General features: G+C 38.8%; 1 protein-coding gene and 1 non-coding gene across 4 annotated transcripts in view; one reads left to right on the top strand and one right to left on the bottom strand.

Moving 5' to 3' along the window:
- Positions 1–19,843, bottom strand: part of Hyal5 (hyaluronoglucosaminidase 5) — a 71,630-nt gene that overhangs the window by 24,077 nt on the left and 27,710 nt on the right. For 2 of the 3 annotated variants that reach the window (XM_006236166.5, NM_001024321.1), the window contains one exon: positions 17,861–18,590. The exons of the other annotated variant lie outside the window; for it this stretch is intronic. In XM_006236166.5, the coding sequence (XP_006236228.1) occupies positions 18,054–18,590 (537 nt within the window). In that variant the 3' untranslated portion in view covers positions 17,861–18,053. Of the gene's footprint in view, positions 1–17,860; positions 18,591–19,843 lie in introns of those variants that run through there. 3 annotated transcript variants of the gene reach the window in all.
- Positions 2,543–2,671, top strand: LOC120102673 (small nucleolar RNA SNORA17). The gene has a single exon (XR_005504294.1). It is a non-coding gene; the product is annotated as a small nucleolar RNA SNORA17 (small nucleolar RNA).

Here is a 19,843-nt window from a genome sequence, read left to right as displayed (position 1 = left end):
TAGGAAAATGAATGCATTTGATTATTTTGATGAAAGGCAAACAATTTGGTGACTCTGTATATAAAAGTTTTAACAATTTGTGAAAAAATAAGAAAATTGACAAGGTAGTGGGCTGTTTCTAATATCTTGGATAAATTGACAAAGGAAGAGAATGATCTCCATGATAAAAATTAACCAACTAATAGCATCTCAGGATATGGAGAAGAAAAGTAAGCAATAAACTCAGTGATAAAATTGAGTGGCTCCAGATGTACATAAATAATCTAACAGTTTCTAAGTGTGCCCTAGAAGAGAATTTTCTCTCCAGCAGGTACAGAGCTAAAGTTGTGGGAAAACGAACTGAAGCACTCATTATAAAATTAGCTGAATTACAGTGAAAATTATTCAAGTCCCAGCCTCAGAGGGTGTGAGCGGTTAAGGGACATTTATTGGTAAAGAATGGACTACTATAACTTGGGCAGAGGATGTGTGAGAAAATCCTATTGAAGCTAAGACTTTTGAATCCTCAGATTCTCAAGAGTTTATCTCACCTGAGGGGATAGTCTCTTCACCCTCAGCAGAAGATCGACTTGACAGTCCCCAAACCTGAAGCATTGCCTTTTCCACCTTTGACTGATGAAATTAATCTCCCTTGCATGCTAACCCAGCAATGAATTTCTGTGAAGGAGATGTCAGGCGAGACGATGCTAATATATCTCAAGACCTCTAGACTTGTAAGGCTAAGTAGGTTCCTAGAGGAGACATAGAAAGTGTAGTCCAGGATGAGGTGTACTAATTTGCAAATGTACTTAATGAGCTTGATAATTCATTTAAGCAGACGTCTGGAAATAAGAGTATGAATGGACTTTAAGGATGTGGGACTTCCAGGGACTAAGCCACTACCTAAAGACTATACATGGACTGACCCTGGACTCTGACCTCATAGGTAGCAATGAATAGCCTAGTAAGAGCACCAGTGGAAGGGGAAGCCCTTGGTCCTGCTAAGACTGAACCCCCAGTGAACGTGATTGTTGGGGGGAGGGGGGCAATGGGGGAGGATGGGGAGGGGAACACTCATAAGGAAGGGGAGGGGGGAGGGGGATGTTGGCCAGGAAACCTGGAAAGGGAATAACACTCGAAATGTAAATAAGAAATACCCAAGTTAATAAAGATGAAAATAAATGAAATAAAATAAAATAAAATAAAATAAAATAAAATAAAATAAAATAAAAAATACTACCAATCTTCAAAAAAAATAAAAAGGATGTGGGACATGGTGGAGAGAACATAAAATTGGATCGGGCTGAGTTTACTGATATGGACCAACTGAGTGGACATTGGAAGTTTGATATGAAACCTCACACTGATGTTTTTAAAGCGTTAAAAGGGTTTTTTTTAATGGTAGGCAGAAGCGTTTATCAAAAGCTGACTTACTGAACAGGAATTAGCGATGCCTGGTATCTAGGCTTAGTATTGATGAAGAGATTTAAGGCTCAGAGAAATGGCAATGCTAGAGTAACTGTGCTGTGTATAACCTATTCCTCCACAATGGAAAGGCCCAGAGACTTGCTCCTTCACTAATCCTACAAGATGCTAGAAGGTTCTACAAAATGGTGAGAGGGATACTAGCGCATTTGAAGAGTTTTGTGCTTGCCCCTTTCCTTGGGCTGGGCCTGAGTTTTGGAGATGCTGCTGCCCAGTCGGATGAATTCATGTAAATGAGTTTGGTGAGCCTTAAGTGAGCAGGGGTCAGGTGGCAGCATGTATTAAAGGCAAGATGGCCATAGTTATTGCGATGTGCAGCACTAACAAAGCAATGTCTATAATGGTCTAACTTGTAATGGGCAGCAGAAACAAAGTACCATTTATCCTGGCGTGACTTGTACAGACCTTTTGTACTGCTAACGGATCATGGAGGATTCAGGCATGAAATAGATAAGAAGCCTGCTGCAGCTTTGTTTGATCTGTATAAGTAGAAAGACCCTCAAAGAAATGGAAGGATACAGACACTATGGCAAAAGGGACTCTCAGCCTGTGAACCAATCCCTAAACTGGAGCTAGTTTGCAGACCTAGAACTCCCTGAATGACCAGGTGCTCCTGAGGAAAGCCCTTGAGAAAATACCTAAGAGCTTTACTGGTAGCCTTTCCTCAGTCCTTCCCCGGAAGGACACATAGCCTTTTTTACAAGGGTAACTATATACTGAGGAAAGGAAATAATCAGACTTTCTGGGGGTCTATTGGATACCGGTTCTGAATTGATGCTGATTTCTGGGATCCCAAGAAATACTGTGACCCTTCAGTTAAAGTGGGATCTTGTGGAGGTCAGGTGATTAATGCAGTTTTGGTTGAAGTCTGGCTCAGTAAGTCCACGGGGTCCTCAAACTCATCCCACGGTCATTTCCACATACCCAGGATGCACAATTGAAATAGACGTATTTAGAAGTTCGTATAATTCTCACCAACTGATCTGTGCAATCAGGGCAATTATAGTTGGCAAAGCTAACTGGAAGCCTTTAGAGCTGCTTGGGCCAAAGAAAACAGTGAGACAAAAACACTTTCACTTCTGCCGGAGAGACATTGCAGCTGTGGCTGCTGTGTCACATGCGTGTCAGTAGGTGGCAGAGAGGAGAGGCTGAGTCTATGCTCGGTGTTCCAACCAAAGAACATCTAAATGATTAACAGCCTAAAGGTCCCTGAAAAGGGGAACCTGAGACAAACCACGAGTCTGGCACCAGAGGTTCCAGGTAGTGAGCTCGCCTGAGATGTCCCTAAGTCATCCTGGGGCCCCAGGCTCCCAGGATGGAGAAACTGAAAGAACCCTGCCTGCGACTGGGACTTTGGGAGAAATAGGTCTTAAACAGACAACCCTTACAAAGGGTTACTTGAGCTGTCCAGGTGAGAAGTGAACCTTAATGATCACCAGACTGGCGCTGTGGGGTTCAGGTTGAACACCAGTCTGGCACCTCGCTGGCCTGGCAAGTGGGAGCTGGGGGAGCAATGGCTATTCCCAAAGATGAGCCCTGCCTGGCAACATAATGCATGAGCAAGGCATAGCACTCCTGAGACCACTCCTTGGGTGACCCCAGACAAAGACTCTGGGTGCCACTGAGAGGAGAAAGTGGCGGTGAAATGGAAGAGAAAGAGAAGCAGAAAGATGTGGCACAGTAAAGACAGTCAGAATTAGAGACTCAAGGGTAGTGAGGAACAGCCTGATGTGAGCAGCGGGTAATGCCACAAGGGACCATGGTGGGATCCTGGCCTGTGCTGCCATCAGGACCACATCTGAGTTCCCAGTCCTGCAGTAACAGGGAGCTGTTACCACCAAAGGTCAGGCAGACATCCCTGTTCTGGGCTGACACCGGGGAAATGTTGATGTCTAAAGACTGTGCAGAACTGGCCTCAACCCTTACCTGGGCCTAGTGGGAGAGCTGGCCCTGGAGGCATGAAAGTAGGAACACTGATACTGCCCCCAGCTAGCTGCAGTAATGGGGAGAGAAGTTCTTGCATATTGAGAGTTGCAGGTGAGCCAGTCTCCAAGGTATGGTATAGGAAAATTGGTCTTGGCGGAAGATGCTCTCCTCCCCTCTCTAATCTCTCTCCAACTGTAGCAGGCAGGAGAGCTGCCTGAGATCAAAAGAGTGGGAGAACTGGCTATGTCCTTCACAAGCTGCAACACACTAGAGAGTAGGCTCTGCATCTCATCTAGGCAGCAGGGTAAAGCTGGCCCTGGTGATGCAGGCTGTGGGTAAATTGACCAGGAGGGCCTGAGAGCAGGAGAATAGGTAGGTTGACAAGTTCAGTTACCTGTCAGGTCCAGATCCAGGGCTTTAAATTGGATCGTTCCATAGATGATCTTTGAGAGTACAGGAAGAAGCCAGTCTTACAGATCCAAAACTACAGAACTTCCCTGACAACAGGATATCTGAGAAGTGTCCCAGTGAGGTCCAGTATTGATAATGAGGCAGAAGCCAGAGGACCTAATACCAATCACTGCAATAAACATTTGTAAGCAAAGAAGTATGGACAAAAGTATATACTGTGGCACATTACACCTTCCACAATGAGATTTTCCTCTTAATGACAGGAGCTGCAAAGGAGGAGCATGGATACAAGGGGAGGGGGAGATGAGTGGGATTGGGGTGCATGATGTGAAATTCATGAAAAACAAAAATGTTTAAAAAAAAAAAAAGCAAGTAACATATCCCCGACAGAATTGAAGCCATTAATGCCACCATTAAAGGATTTGAAAGATACAAAGATTGTGGTTCTCACCACAACCCCCTTTACTTTTCCAATATGGCCATTACAGAAGACAGATTATGTGGAATAATAGTTGACTATGGAATACTCATTCAAGTCGTATCTCCAATTGCAGTAATTGTACCAGATGTGGTGTCTTTATCTGAACAGATTAACACATCTCCTGGTAGAGGACAGGCAGCTATTGATCTAGCAAATGCTGTTTCCTCGGTGCCTATTCATAAGGGCCACCAGAAGCAATTCTCTTTCAGTTGCCGAGGCCATCAAGATAGCTTTGCAGTTTTACTTCAAGGATATATCAACTCTCCAGCTCTGACTCATAGCTTAGTTAGAGGCAACCTTGATTATATTTGTCCCACAAAATATTACATTGGTTCTCAATACTGATGAGTTATGCTTATTGTCCCAAGTGTGCAGGAGGAAAGAACTAGTTTGGACTTCTGGTAACACCTATAAGCATCAGAGGATGGTAAATAAATTCAACCAAAATTCAAGGGCCTTCTAATTCAGTAAAATTCTTAGGAGTCCATGGTGTGGGCTGTGCAGAGATATTCTTTCCAAGGAGAACTATAAATAATTGAACCTGATTTCTCCCACTACCAAAGAAGAAATAAGCCTATGTAGATACTGCGCATAGCACATTTTACACTTGCCTTACTCTAACCCTTATACATAGTGACTAGGAAAGCTGCTAGGTTTCAGTGCAGCTTGAAATAGGGGATGTCTCTCCAAACTGCTGTGCAAGCTGTTTTACCACTTGGACATATTGGCAGCTGACCAGATGGGACTTCTGGTGTTAGTGGCAGACAGGGATGCTGTTTGACGCCTTTGGAAGGCCTGCACATATGAATCACTGAAGAAACCTTTGGAGTTTTGGAGCAAACAAGTGTAAGCCAACAAACCCATTCCTCCCCAACTTGCTTTTAGTTGTGGTGTTTCTTCACAGCAATAGTGACAGTAACTAGGACAGTTATCAAGTTCAAAAAAACCCCAATATTCAAAATTTTAACCCAGAAAAACAAAATTTGGAATTAATTATCAAAAAATAAAAAGGGGGCAGGATCAGATATGAGAGGACAAAGAGAGAGTCAGAAATTTGAACAGAGGCGTTTAACAATGGAGGGTGGGGAAATGGGGGTAGCCACCAGAAAGACCCAGATGCCAGAAAAGGAAGAGGCTCCCAGAATCTAACAGAGATGAAATTAGCTGAAATGCCCAACAAAGGAGAGGAAGAATCTATAAAGAATATATCCAGAGATTAAGCAAGGCCCCTGGTTGGGGATAAGACCACCCACCCTTCTCAAAATTTTAACCTAGAATTGTTCCTGCCTAAAAGAAATCCAGAGACAAAGTGTGCAGCTGCTGACAGGAACCTGATACAGCTGTCTCCTGAAAGGCTCTGCCAGACCCTGACAAATACAGTGGCAGATGATCACCACCAACCACTGGACAGAGCATGGGTTCTCCAATGGAGGAGTTAGAGAAAGAATGAAGAAGCTAAAGGGGTTTGCAACTCTACAGGAAGAACAATATCAACTAGGCACCCTGAAGCTCCCAGGGACTAAACCATCAACCAAACAGTACACACAAAGCCACATATGTAACAGATGATGATGGCGCTGTCAGGAATCGATGGGAGGAGCAGTCCTTGGTCCTGTGAAGGCTTGGTGTCCCAGTGTAAGCTAAAGAAAGAGATGCCCATAAACATACAAGAAGCCTCCAGAATTCCAAATAGATTGGACAAGAAAGAAATTCCTCTCATCACATAATAGTCAAAACATCAAATGCACTAAACAAAGAATATTAAAGGCAGTAAAAGAAAAAGGTCAAGTAACATTTAAAGGCAGACTTCTCAACAGAGACTATGAAAGCTAGAGTATCCTGGACAGATGTTATACAGACCCTAAAGGAACACAAATGCCAGCAGAGGCTATTATATCCAGGAAAACTATAAATTAACATAGATGGAGAAACCAAGAAATTCTATGACAAAACCAAATTTAAACAATGTCTTTCCGCAAATATAGCCCTACAAAGAATAATACATGGAAAATCTCAATACAAGGAGTGAAACTACACCCTAGAAAAAGCAGGAAAGTAATTTCTTTGCAACAAACCCAATAGAAGAGAAACACAAACATAATTCCAACTCTAACAAAAAAATAACAAGAAGCAACAAGCACTGGTTCCTAATAAGTCTCAACATGAATGGACTCAATTCTCCAATAAAAAGACATAGACTAACAGACTGGATACATAAACAGGACCCAGTATTTTGCTTCATACAGAAATCACCTCAGTGGCAAAGACATGCACTTCTCAGAGTAAAAATGCTGGGAAAATTTTTTCCGTCAAATGATTTCAAGAAATAAGCTGGAGAAGCCATTATAATATCGAATAAATTGACTTTCAACCAAAGTTATCAAAAAAGATAAGGCAGAACACTTCATACTGGTGATTGATTTTTCCATTCAAAGGAAAAATCCACCAAGATGAACTCTCAATTCTGATTATGCTCCAAATGCAAGGGCACCCACATTCATAAAAAAAAAACTTTATTAAATTTCAAGCCATATATTGTACCTCACACAATAATAGTGAGTGACTTCAACACTCCACATTCATCAATGGACAGATCATGGACACAGAAACTAAACAGAGACACAGGGAAACTATGAACCATATGGATTTAACAGATATCTATAGAACATTTTATCCTAAAACAAAAAATATACCTTCTTCTCAGCACCTCATGGTACCCTCTCCAAAATTGACCATATAATATAATCAGCCTCAAAACAGGCCTCAACAGACACAAGATGATAGAAATAATATCATGAATCCTGTAGGATCACAATGGACTAAGGCTGGTCTTCAATAACAACAAAAACAACAGGAAACACACATACACGTGGAAGATGAACAACATTCTACTCAATTATAACTTAGTCAAGGAAGAAATAAAGGAAGAAATCAAAGACTTTTTAGAATTTAATGATAATGAAGGCACAACATAACCAAACCTATGGGACACACTAAAAGCAATGATAGCTCTGAGTGCCTCCAAAAAGAAAGTAGACAGAGCATACACAAGCAAATTATAAGCACATCTGAAAGCTCTAAAACAGAAAGAAGCAGATACATCCAAGAGAAGAGACAGCAGGAAATAATCAAACCCAAGGCTGAAATTAATCAAGTAAAAACAAATAGAACTATACAAAGAATCAACAAAACCAGGAGCATGTTCTTTGAGAAAATCAACAAGGTAGAGAAGCCCATAGCCAGACTAATGAGAGGGCACAGAGACATTATCAAAATTAACAAAATCAGAAATGAAAAGGTAGACATAACAACAGAAGCTGAGGAAACTTAAAAATTCATCAGATCCTACTACAAAAGCCTATATTCAACAAAACTGGAATATCTGGATGAAATGGACAATTTTCTAGACAGATACCAGGTACCAAAGTTAAATCAGGATCAGATAAACTGTCTAAACAGTCCCATAACCCCTAAATAAATAAAAGCAGTCAATAAAAGTCTCCCAACCAAAAGAAGACAAGGACCAGATTCACTTAGTACAGAATTCTATAAGACTTTCATAGAAGACCTAATAACAATACTGTCCAAACTATTCCACAAAATAGAAACAGAAGGATCACTACCCAATTCCTTCTAAGAAGTCACAATTACACTTATACCTAAACAACACAAAGACCCAACAAAGAAAGAAAACTTCAGACAAATTTCTCTTGCGAATATCAATGACAAATTACTCAATAAGATTCTTGCAAACTGAATCCAAGAAGACATCAAAACAATCATCCACCATGATCAAGTAGGCTTTATCCCAAGGATGCAAGGGTGGTACAATATATGAATATCCATTAACATAATCCACTATATAAACAAACTCAAAGGAAAAAAACACATGATCATTTCATTAGATGCTGAGAAAGCATTTAACAAAATTCCATACCCCTTCATGGTAAAAGTATTAGAAAGATCAGGAAGTCAAGGTCCATACCTAAACATAGTAAAAGCAATATACAGCAAACCAGTAGCCAACATCAAGCTAAATGGAGAGAAACTTGAAGCAATCCCACTAAATTCAGGGAATAGAAGGTTGCCCACTTGTTCCCTACCTATTCAATTTAATACTTGAAGTCCTATATAGAGCAGTTAGACAATAAAAAGAGGTCAAAGGGATATAAATTGGAAAGGTAGAAGTCAAATTACCACTATTTGCAGATGATATGATAGTATACTTAAGTGACCCCAAAAATTCCACCAGAGACATCCTAAACTTAAAAAAAGTCTTCAGTGAAGTGCCTGGATATAAAATTAAATCAAACAAATCAGTAGCCTTCCTCTACTCAGAGGATAAACAGGCTGAGAAAGAAATTAGGGAAACAATACCTTCACAATAGTCAAAAATATAAAATACTTTGGTGTTACTCTAACCAAGCAGTAAAATATCTATATGACAAGAACTTCAAGTCTCTGAAGAAAGAAATCAATGATCTCAGAACATGGAAAGATTTCCCATGCTCATGAATTGGTAGGATTAATAGAGGGAAAAAATGGCCATCTTTCCAAAAGCAACTTACAGATTCAATAGAATCCTCACCAAAATTCCAACTGAATTCTTCATAAACATAGAATGAGCAATTCTCAGATTCATTTGGAACAAATAAATATCCAGAATAGCCAAAACTATTCTTGACAATAAAAGAATTTCTGGAGGAATCACCATCCCTTACCTCCAGCTGTATTACAGAGCAACCATGATAATAAAACTGTGTGGTATTGGTAAAGAGACAGACAGGCAGATAAATGGAATAGAATTGAAGAACCACAAATTGACCCACACACAGATGTTCACTTGATCTTTGACAAAAATGCTAAAACCATCCAGTGGGGAAAAAAACAACATTTTCAACAAGCAGTGCCTGCTCTGCTGGATCAGCATGTAGAAGAATGCAAACTGATCCATTGTTAACACTTGTACAAAGCTCAAGTCCAAGTGAATCTTGGAACTCCACATAAAACTAGATACACTGAAACTAACAGAAGAGAAAGTGGGGAAGAGCCTCGAACACATGGGCATAGGGCGAAAATTTGAACAGAATACCAATGGCCCAGGCTCTAAGATCAACTATAGAGAAATGGGATCTCAAAAAATTGCAAAGCTTCTGTAAGGTAAAGAAACTCTTATCAGGAAAAACTGGCTACCTACAGATTGGGAAAAGGTCTTCCCCATCCTGTATCCGATAGAGGGCTAATATCCAATATATATATAAGGAACTCAAGTTAGACTCCAGAGAATCAAATAACCCTTTAAAAAAAATGGGCTACAGAGCTAAAGAAAGAATTCTCAACTGAGGAATGCCAAATGACTGAAAAGCACCTAACGAAATGTTCAACATTCTTAGTCACCAGGGAAATACAAATCAAAACAACTCTTAAGATTCCACCTCACACCAGTCAGAATGGCTAAGATCAAAAACTCAAGGTACGATGTGTGGGTGCTATGGTACTATTCAGTAGAGGGAACAGAATAATCTCTGGGAAGTAGAGGGAGAAAGGGATCTGGGAGGGAGAAAGGTGGAGAGGGGAAAGGAGGGCCAGTTCAGATATGGGAGGAGATGAGGAGAAGTACAGAGGGTCAGGAATTTGAAAGTAGATGTGTAGCAGTGAGGGAGAGGTAATTGGTGGTAGCCACTAGATTGTAGTGCACAGATGCCAGGGACCCAAGAGGTTCCCAGGACCCAACAGAAAGGACTCTGGCTAAAATATCCAACTAAGGAGAGAGAACCTGTATGGATTATATACAATGGATAGGCATGGCCCCCAGTTGAGGAATGGAGCCACCCACCCACCTCAAAAATATTTATCCAGAATTCCTCCTGTCAAAAGGAAATGCAGGGGAAAAGAGTGGAGCAAAAACTGAAGAAAAGGCCATCTAGAGACTGCCCCACCTAGAGATCCATCCCATCTGCTGACACCAAACGCAGACACTATTGCTGACGCCAAAAAGTGCTTAGTGACAGGAGCCTGGTATAGCTGTCCTCTGAGAGGTTCTGCCAGAGCCAGACCAATACAAATGTGGATGTATACAGCCAAATATTGGACTAAGTGCAGGGACCCCAATGGAGAATTTATGGCAAGGACTGTAGGAGGTGAAGCAGTTTGCAACCGCATAGGGAAAAACAATAATATCAACTAACCAGACTCCCCTAAAATTCCCAGGGACTAAACCACCAACCAAAGAGTGCACAGGGAGTACCAATAACTCCAGCTGGATATGTAGCAGAGGATTGCCTTATTGGACATCACTGTAAGGGGAGCCCCTTGGTACTGTGGAGGATTGATGACCCAGGATAGGGGAATGTTAGGTCTCTGAGGCCGGAGTGGGTGTGCTGGTGAGGGACCATGCTCGCAGAGGCAGAGAGAAGGGAGGAGGGGATAGGGGGCTTGTGGAGAGGAAACTGGAAACGGGGATAACATTCAAAATGTAAATAAATAAAATAACCAATAAAATAAACCTCAAGTGACAGCAGATACTGGAGAGGACATGGAGAAAGAACACTACCCCATTGCTGGTGGGATTGCACATTGGTACAACCACTCTGGAAATCAGTCTGGTGGTTCCTCAGAAAATTGGACACTCCACTACCAGAGGACCCAGGTATACCATTCCTGGGCATATGTCCAAAAGTTGCTCCAATATATAACAAGGACGCATGCTCCACTGTGTTCATACCAGTCTTATTTTAATAGCCAGATGCTGGAAACAACCCAGATGTCCCTCAACAGAGTAATGGGTACAGAAAGTGTGGTACATTTACAAAATGGAGTACTACTCACCTATTAAAAAAATGAGTTCATCAAATTCTTAGGCAAATGGATGGAACTAGAAAATATCATCCTGAGTGAGGTAATCCAGTCACAAAAGAACACACCTGGGGATCCAGCTTATATACATACAGCCACCAAACCCAGACCATATTGCTGATGCCAAGAAGTGCATGATAACAGGCCCCTTTAGCTCCTTCAATCCTTTAACTTCATGTGAATTGTGAGTTGTATCTTAGGTATTCTCAGATCTGGGGCTAATATCCACTTATCAGTGAATGCATATAGTTGTGTTCTTTTGTGATTGGATTGCCTCACCCAGGATATTTTCTAATTCTATCCATTTGCCTAAGAATTTCATGAACTCATTTTTAATAACTGGGTATCATTCAATTGTGTAAATGTACATTTTCTGTATCCATTCCTCTGTTGAAGGACAACTGGGTATTTTTCCAGGTTCTGTCTATTATTAATAAGGCTGCTATGAACATAGTGGAGCATATGCCCTTGTTATATGTTGGGTATATGCCCAGGAGTGATGTAGCTGGGTCCTCAGGTAGTACTATGTTCAATTTTCTGAGGAACCTCCAGACTGATTTCAAGAATAGTTGTACCAGCTTGCAATCTTACCAACAATGGAGGAGTGTTTCTCTTTCTCCACATCCTCGCCAGCATCTGTTGTCATCTGAGTTTTTGACCTTAGTGATTCTGACTGGTATGAGGAGGAATCTCAGAGTTGTTTTAATTTGCATATCCCTGATGACGAAGGATGTTGAACATTTCTTTAGGTGCTTCTCTGTCATTCGATATTCCTCAGTTGAGAATTCTTTGTTTAGCTCTGTAGCCCATTTTTTAAAGGATTATTTGATTCTCTGGAGTCTAATTTCTTGAGTTCTTTGTTTATAGTAGATACTAGCCCTCTAACTGATATAGGATGGAAAAGATCTTTCTCAATCTGTTGGTTGCCATTTTGTCCTATTGATAGTGTCCTTTGCCTTACAGAAGCTTTGCAATTTTATGAGATCCCATTTCTCTATAGCTGATCTTAGAGCTGGGCCATTGGTATTCTGTTTAGGAAACTTCCCCCTATGCCCATGTATTCAAGGATCTTCCCCACTTCTTTTTTCCACTGGATGGTTTTAGATTTTTGGAAAAGATCAAATGAACATAGGTGTGTGGGTTCATTTCTGTGTCTTCATTTCTATTCCACTGATCTTCCTAACTGTTCCTATACCAATACCATACAGGTTTTTAACATGATTGCTCTGTAATGCAGCTGGAGATTAGGGTTTGTGGTTCCCCCAGAAGTTCTTTTATTGTTGATGATAATTTTCACTATCCTTGGTTTTGTCTTTTCCAAATGAATCTTCAAATATCTCTTTCTAACTCTATGAAAAATTGAGTTGGAATTTTGATGGGGATTGCACTGAATTTGTAGATGGTTTTTGGCAAGATGGCCATTTTTATTATATTAATTCTGCCAATTCATGTTTATGGGAGATCTTTCCATCTTCTGAGACCTTCTTTGATTTCTTTCTTCAGAGACTTGAAGTTCTTGTCATACAGATAATTTGCTTGCTTGGTTAGAGTGACCCCAAGGTACTTAGTGTTATTTGTGACTATTGTGAAGGGTACTTTTTCCCCTGATTTCTTTCTCAGCATGTTTATCCTTTGAGTACAGGAAAGCTACTGATTTGTTTATTAAATTTTTTATCCAAACACTTTGCTGAAGTTTTTTTCTCAGGTTTAGGTGGTCTCTGGTGGAATTTGGGGGGGGGGTAACTTAAGTATACTATCATATCATCTTCAAATAGAGATATTTTGGCTTCTTCCTTTCCAATTTGTATCCCTTTGACCTCTTTTTGTTGTCTAATTGCTTTGGCAATGTTTACTTCAAGTATTGAATGGGTAAGGAGAGTATGTGTAGCCTTGTCTAGTCCCTAATTTTAGTGGGATTGCTTCAAGTTTCTCTCCATTTAGCTTGATGTTGGCTACTGGTTTGCTGTATATTGCTTTGACTGTGTTTAGGTATGGACCTTAATTTCCTGTTCATTCCAAGACTTTTAACATGAAGCGGTATGGAATTTTGTTAAATGCTTTGTAGCATCTAATGAGATGAGCATATTTTTTTATCTGAATTTGTTTATGTAGTGGATTACTTTGATGGATATCCATATATTTAACCATTCCTGCATCCCTGGGATGAAATCTCCTTGATCATGGTGATCATTTTGATGTGTTCTTGGGTTCAGTTTATGAGAATCTTATTGAGTGTTTTTGCATTGATATAAGAGAAATTTGCTTCAAGTTCTCTTTCTTCATTGGACCTTGTGTGGTTTTGGTATCAGCATAACTGCGGCTTCATATAATGAATTAGATATTGTTCCTTCTGTTTCTAATTTGTGCAATAGTTTGAACAGTATTGGCATTAGGTCTTCCTCGAAGGCCTGATAGAATTCTGTACTAAAACCATCTGGTCCTGGACTTTTTTTTTCTTGGTTGGGAGACTTTTAATGACTGCTTCTATTTCATTGGTAGCTATGGGACTGTTTAGATGGTTTATCTAATCCTGATTTAACTTTGGTACCTGCTATCTGTCTAGAAAATTTTTCATTTCATCCAGATTTTCCAGTTTTGTTGAGTATAACGTTTTGTAGTAGGATCTGATGAGTTTTTGAATTCCATCAGTTTCTGTTGTTATGACTACCTTTTCATTTCTTCTTTTGTTAATTTGGATACTGTCTCTGTGCCCTCTGGCTAATCTGGCTAAAGGTTTAGCTATCTTCTTAATTCTCAAAGAACCAGCTCCTGGGTTTTTGTTTGTTTGTTTGTTTGTTTTTTGTTTTGTTGTTGTTTTTGTTGTTTTGTTTGTTTGTTTTGGGTTTTTTTTTTATTCTTTGTATAGTTCTCTTTGTTTCAAATTGGTTGATTTCTCCCCAGAGTTTGATTATATTCTGCCATCTACACTTCTTCGAGGTATTTGCTTCTTTGTGTTCTAGAGCTTTCAGATATGCTGTTCAGCTGCTAGTGTATACTCTCTCCAATCTCTTTTGGAGACAGAGGTATGAATTTTCCTCTTACCACTGCTTTCATTGGGCCCCATAAGTTTGGGTATGTTGTGCCTTCATTTTCATTAAATTCTAAAAAGTCTTTAATTTTTTTCTTTCTTTCCTGACCAAATTATCATTAAGTAGTGAGTTGTTCAGATTCCATGTGTATGTGGGCTTTCTGATGTTTTTGTTATTGAAGACCAGCCTTAGCTCGTGGTGATCTGATGTGATGCATGAGATTATTTCAATCTTTTTGTATCTGTTGAGGCCTGTTTTGAGACAGATTATATGGTCAATTTTGGATAATGTACCATAAGGTTGGGGTTTTTTTTTATTATTTCAGGATGAAATGTTCCATAGATATCTGTTAAATCCTTTTGGTTTATGACTTCTATTAGTTTCACTGTGCTTCTGTTTCCATGATCTGTCCATTGGTGAGAGTCAGGTATTAAAGTCTCCCACTATTATTGTGTGAGGTTCAATGTGTGCTTTGATCTTTATTAAAGTTTCTTTTATGAATGTGGCTGCCCTAGCATTTGGGGCATAAATATTCAGATGACAGTTCATCCTGATAGATTTTTCCTTTGATAGGTAGGAAAAGTATTTCCTCAACTTTTTTGATAAGTTTTGGTTGAAAGTCTATTTTATTTCATATTAAAATGGCTATTCCATCTTGTTTCTTAAGACCATTAGCTTGGAAAGTTTTTTCTAGCCTTTTACTCTAAGGTTGTATCTGTCTTTGTCACTAAGGTGAGTTTCCTGTATGCAGCAAAATCCTGGATCCTGTTTACAAATCCAGTCTGTTAGTTTATGTCTTTTTATTGAGGAATAGAATCCATTGAAGTTGATATATTAAAGACAAGTGATTGTTGTTTCCTGTTAATTTTGTTGTTAGAGGTGGAATTATGTGTAGAAGATTCTTTTGGGTTTGTTGAAAGGAGATTAGTTTCTTGCTTTTTCTTGGGTGTAGTTTCCCTCCTTGTGTTGGAATTTTCCATCTATTATCTTTTGTAGGGCTGGATTTGTGGAAAGATATTGTTTACATTTTGTTTTGTCATGGAATATCTTGGTTTCACCATCTATGTTCATTGAGAGTTTTGCTGGGTATTGTAGCCTGTGCTGGCATTTTTGTTCTCTTGGGATCTGTATGACATCTCCCTGGGATCTTCTGGCTTTTATAGACTCTGGTGAGAATTCTGTTGTAATTCTGATAGGTCTGCCTTTATATATTACTTGATTTTTTCCCTTACTGATTTTAATATTCTTCGTGTGTGTGTGTGTGTGTGTGTGTGTGTGTGTGTGTGTGTGTGTGTGTATTTTGTGTTTGATTATTCTGTGATGGGAGGAATTTTTCTAGTCCAATCTATTTTGGGTTCTATAGGCTTCTTGTATGTTTATGAGTATCTCTTTCTTTAGGTTAGGAAAGTTTTCTTCTATAATTTTGTTGAATATGCTTACTGGCCCTTTGAGTTAGAAAGTTTCACTCTCTTCTACACCTATTTTTTTTAGGTTTCTATTAGTGATGATTGCATTTATGACTCAATCTCTTTCCTTGACTTTTTTAAAATCCAGGATTGTCTCTTTGCAATTTCTTCATTTTTCCTATTTCCATTTTTTGATCCTGGATGGTTTTGTTCAATTCCTTTACTTGTTTGCTTGTACTTTTCTGTATTTCTTTAAGGGTCTTATGTGTTTCCTCTTTAAGGGCTTCTACTTATTTACCTGTGTTGTCCTTATTTATTTAAGGGGGTTATTTATGTCCTTCTTAAAGTCCTCTATCATCATCATGAGATGTAATTTTAAATCAGAATCTTGCTTTTCAGGTGTGATGAGGGATTAAGGACTTGCTGTGATGAGACAACTGGGTTCTGATGATGCTAATTAGCCTTGGTTTCTGTTGCTTATGTTTTTTGTGCTTGCCTCTTGACATCTGGTTATATCTGATGTTAGCTGGATTTCTGTCTCTCACTGAAGCTTGTCCCTCCTGTGAGCCTGTAAGCCTGTGGTTTTAGGTGTGTCAGCACTCTTGGGAGACATGTTCTCTCTGGGCAGGATTGGGATGCAGATATCTGTAGCACAGGATCAGCTTCAGGGTGCAGATAAAAAACAGAAGGATCATGTTCCTGGTTGCTCCATGGCTCCTGTGTCCTGTGGACGCCAGGCAGGTCCCATTTGGGCTCAGGATTGTTCTTAAGTATGTCAGCACTCCTGAGAGACCAGGTCTCTTTGTGTGAGATTGGGGTACAGATATTTGTGGCACAGAGTCAGCTCTGGGGTACAGATGAAAACTGGAATGCTTTGGCATACTTTTTAATCAGGTGCATAACAATGTTGGTTCAACATTCCATTCAGATATATCAACGTGAGAGGTTTCTACGAACCTACCTATTTCCACTTTTTGTGGATAACTTCAAATTTATGTTTAAAGTCAACTGTTAACATATGTCATTATTATTCAGTCCTTTTAGACCTTAAAAGGTAAATCGTAACTGAACTTATGAAAGCCTAAAATTAACCTCATCACCTCTCCTGGTAGAATTTGGAATTTGTGTTTCAAGTTGCTCAGTTACAAAATCTCTTTTCAGTTTTTGCTGCCTCTATTCTTTCTAAGTCCTGAACACTACTTTGACTTTATCAAATAATTTTTTTCAATAACTAACTTTGGAAGACATGGCTTTGGCAAAAAAAATCTTAACAGGACTGAAGAGTGAAAGGTGCAGTTTAAGGGAAAGATCTTAAAGGCATTAAAAGTGCCCATGACCATTCCTTAGGCCAAAACCTTATTCAAGGGGATCATTCTTAGTCCCAGAGATTGTCACACATTAGATACAGTTGTAATAAAAGTCACCAAATAACTGCCCTCAGTGTGTGTATATTATAGGACTATAATGAGAATTAGAAATAGATGCATTGTGTTGTAGTAGGTGAGTGGTAAAAACCAGGGCAGACATAAAGATGTATGGATATCTTCACTGTAAAGTCCTAGCCTCTCAGCACCGGTCGGAAGGGTTCATCATTTGATCATCTTCTGCTTTACCCCACTCCAACAGCACACTCAGCTCTTCCTCTTTCTGAAGTGTTCTCTTACTCCTCTGTATTCAACTCTTCCAACACCCTTTGCCTCATCTCTTTCCAGACATTCTGACCTCACAGCTTCTCATTTTCATGCCAAAGTACTGTGAACACACTATAGCATTGAAAACACACTATTCTCAACATCCATTTATTTTCGCTTTAAACCTACAACTTTCCAATTCACTGATGGAAAGAAATATGCTCCTTTACAAGGATTTAGTGACATTGAATACCAAGCCTGGAAGAAGTAAAACTCAATAAAAGCTTTATGATACAGATTAATGAAAAATGTGTGCTTAGGTGAAAACAGCTATTTTAGGAACAAGAATTAATCTTGATAATCAGAAATGAAAAGCCAATATGAATACTTTAAAAGTATACATTTCAAAAAATATATTTTCATGTAAAAATATTATCGTTTCTAAAGTTTACTTTTCTACAAATCCTAAATATAAATATTTTTCAAAATAGTTTGGCTAAAAATTATAATTATGGCAGATGAGGGTACTTGAGAAATTCCACTTTAAAAGTTATAAATTTTCATTTTCTTAAAACTCTTAAACAATGATAAATTAGTTTAAAACATTGCCAAATTTTAACTAATAGCATACTTCTAAAAATTACTGAAAGACATTCATTTATTATAGCAACTTGATTTTATTTAATCTTCACTCTTCTCAGAAGACCATATCCCTAAAAATATGACAGCCTTGCAATCAGTTTTTGATAGAAGAATATACATTTTGCCTCTAAAATTCAAAGTATAATCCTGATTATTTACATAGAATTATTTTCAAAAGATAGTGTCCAGTTTTTCAGTGGTCAAAACCCTATAGTGAATATTTCAAATGCCGTGAATAGAGAGAGAGAACAAAGAGGTACCCACTGACATCTTTTCTTGGCACACATGGACTCACTGTGGCAGATGATGTAATACCTGACTGTTTGTCATTAGCAAAATAAAGGTGATCCCAGTTGTCATGTAGCTTACTACGGTCTGAAATTACAAGGGAATTAATGCAAATGTCTTCAAGAGTACACACATTGACCCTGCTCACATGGTTTATGTCAACTCTCTCCTTACAGTCCAAGTTGGAGAAACAGCTGCAACGGAAGTTTTTGGAAAAATACTGCAGATCATCAAGAGTGGGACTGCCAATGATTTCATACTTTCCATGTTTTATAAAATGAATCTGAAAATTCCGAGGGCTCAAGTGTAGATAGTCATTCGAATTCCAATCTTTCCTCGAACATATGCCTTGATTCTGGCAAAGTGTTTGGCTACACATTTTGGCTGCAAGGGTGACATTGATTATATAAGGATTCAGGGTGGTCTTCAAATAATCATGTAAGTTCATACAAGATTTCTGTAAAATCATAAAATAGAATATCAAGGCATAAGTTCTTTGTGACAATATACTGCACCAACTCTTAAAGAACAAAGCAATAGGCACACCACATTGTTAGTAAATATTCTTTTTCACTTTACAATATTACCAGTTGTTCTCATAACATTCTTAAATTTTGTGTGCCATTGCATTTTAGCTTTGAACTTCCTCAGTTGTTGATGAATTAATCGAAGGGATAAAATGTTTCAACTGTTTAAGTATGGGCTTTGAATTTCTCTTGCCCTGGTGATTGGAATCACAGCTTCATAAATGACCTCGGGAATGTCTCAAATATCTAATTAATTAGTTTTACTATGCTCAAGTTTTATAGCTGATAAAATAAAGATTATTTTTAAAGCCTGATACATAGGACTATTGCAACAACAAAAAGAAACACACACACACACACACACACACACACACACAATGTTTTCTCAATTAACCATCCATTAAGTTAGAAAAACATAAGAATAACATTTCTCAGACAGGTTTAAACAGTTTCAAAGATAGTTTCCAAGTTGATGGTTCAAAACACATGAGTTCAAACTGTATAGTTTATATATATATGTTACATAATTTTGTATGTATAACAGTCAGTCCTTTGGAAAATTTTGCAGAATTTGAGTGTTGAGCACCTTCACGTTGGTATAAATGAGGACTGAACATAAAAACTAATTAAGCAGCCTAGGAATCTTTGCTGAAGGCATAGAATTCCAGAAAAGAGTTCTGCTTCCTAATTCTTTGTCATCTCTTGTAAAGGAACACTCTGCTTAGAAGCTATGCGTTATAGTGCAATAGTGATATAAATACAATGGCAATAACCACTGTCTGATTGGATCTAAGACCAATGAGCGGGAAGCTCTGACACTGTTTCTGAGGTCAAGATTTGATACTAGATAATCCATGGACCTCGGGGGTCAAGGGCAGATCAAATATTACTGTGCTGTAAAAGAAATATAACAATAAAATAATTTCTAATGATATTCTGTTCTACTCATATATCAGTGTCTCAATCAGTCATAATCAGAGATGCTTTCTCCTGCAGTAGATAGAAAGAAAAAACAGATGCCCACAGCTGGACAATGTGCAGAGAGAGAAAAGCCTTGTAATACTCAGTCCTAAATGGAATGTTTTTTATCAAATCCCTCACTACGTGTCTTGGGAAATTGTGTGGAAAAGGAGGCAGAAAGGATGTAATAGCCAGAGAAAATGAATGATACCAAGGAAACAGT

This window comes from Rattus norvegicus, chromosome 4 (assembly GCF_036323735.1).
Source record: "Rattus norvegicus strain BN/NHsdMcwi chromosome 4, GRCr8, whole genome shotgun sequence".
NCBI classification, from domain to species: domain Eukaryota; kingdom Metazoa; phylum Chordata; class Mammalia; order Rodentia; family Muridae; genus Rattus; species Rattus norvegicus.
The sequence above is the reverse complement of the archived record's forward strand: the minus strand, read 5'-3'. Positions and strand labels throughout refer to the sequence as shown.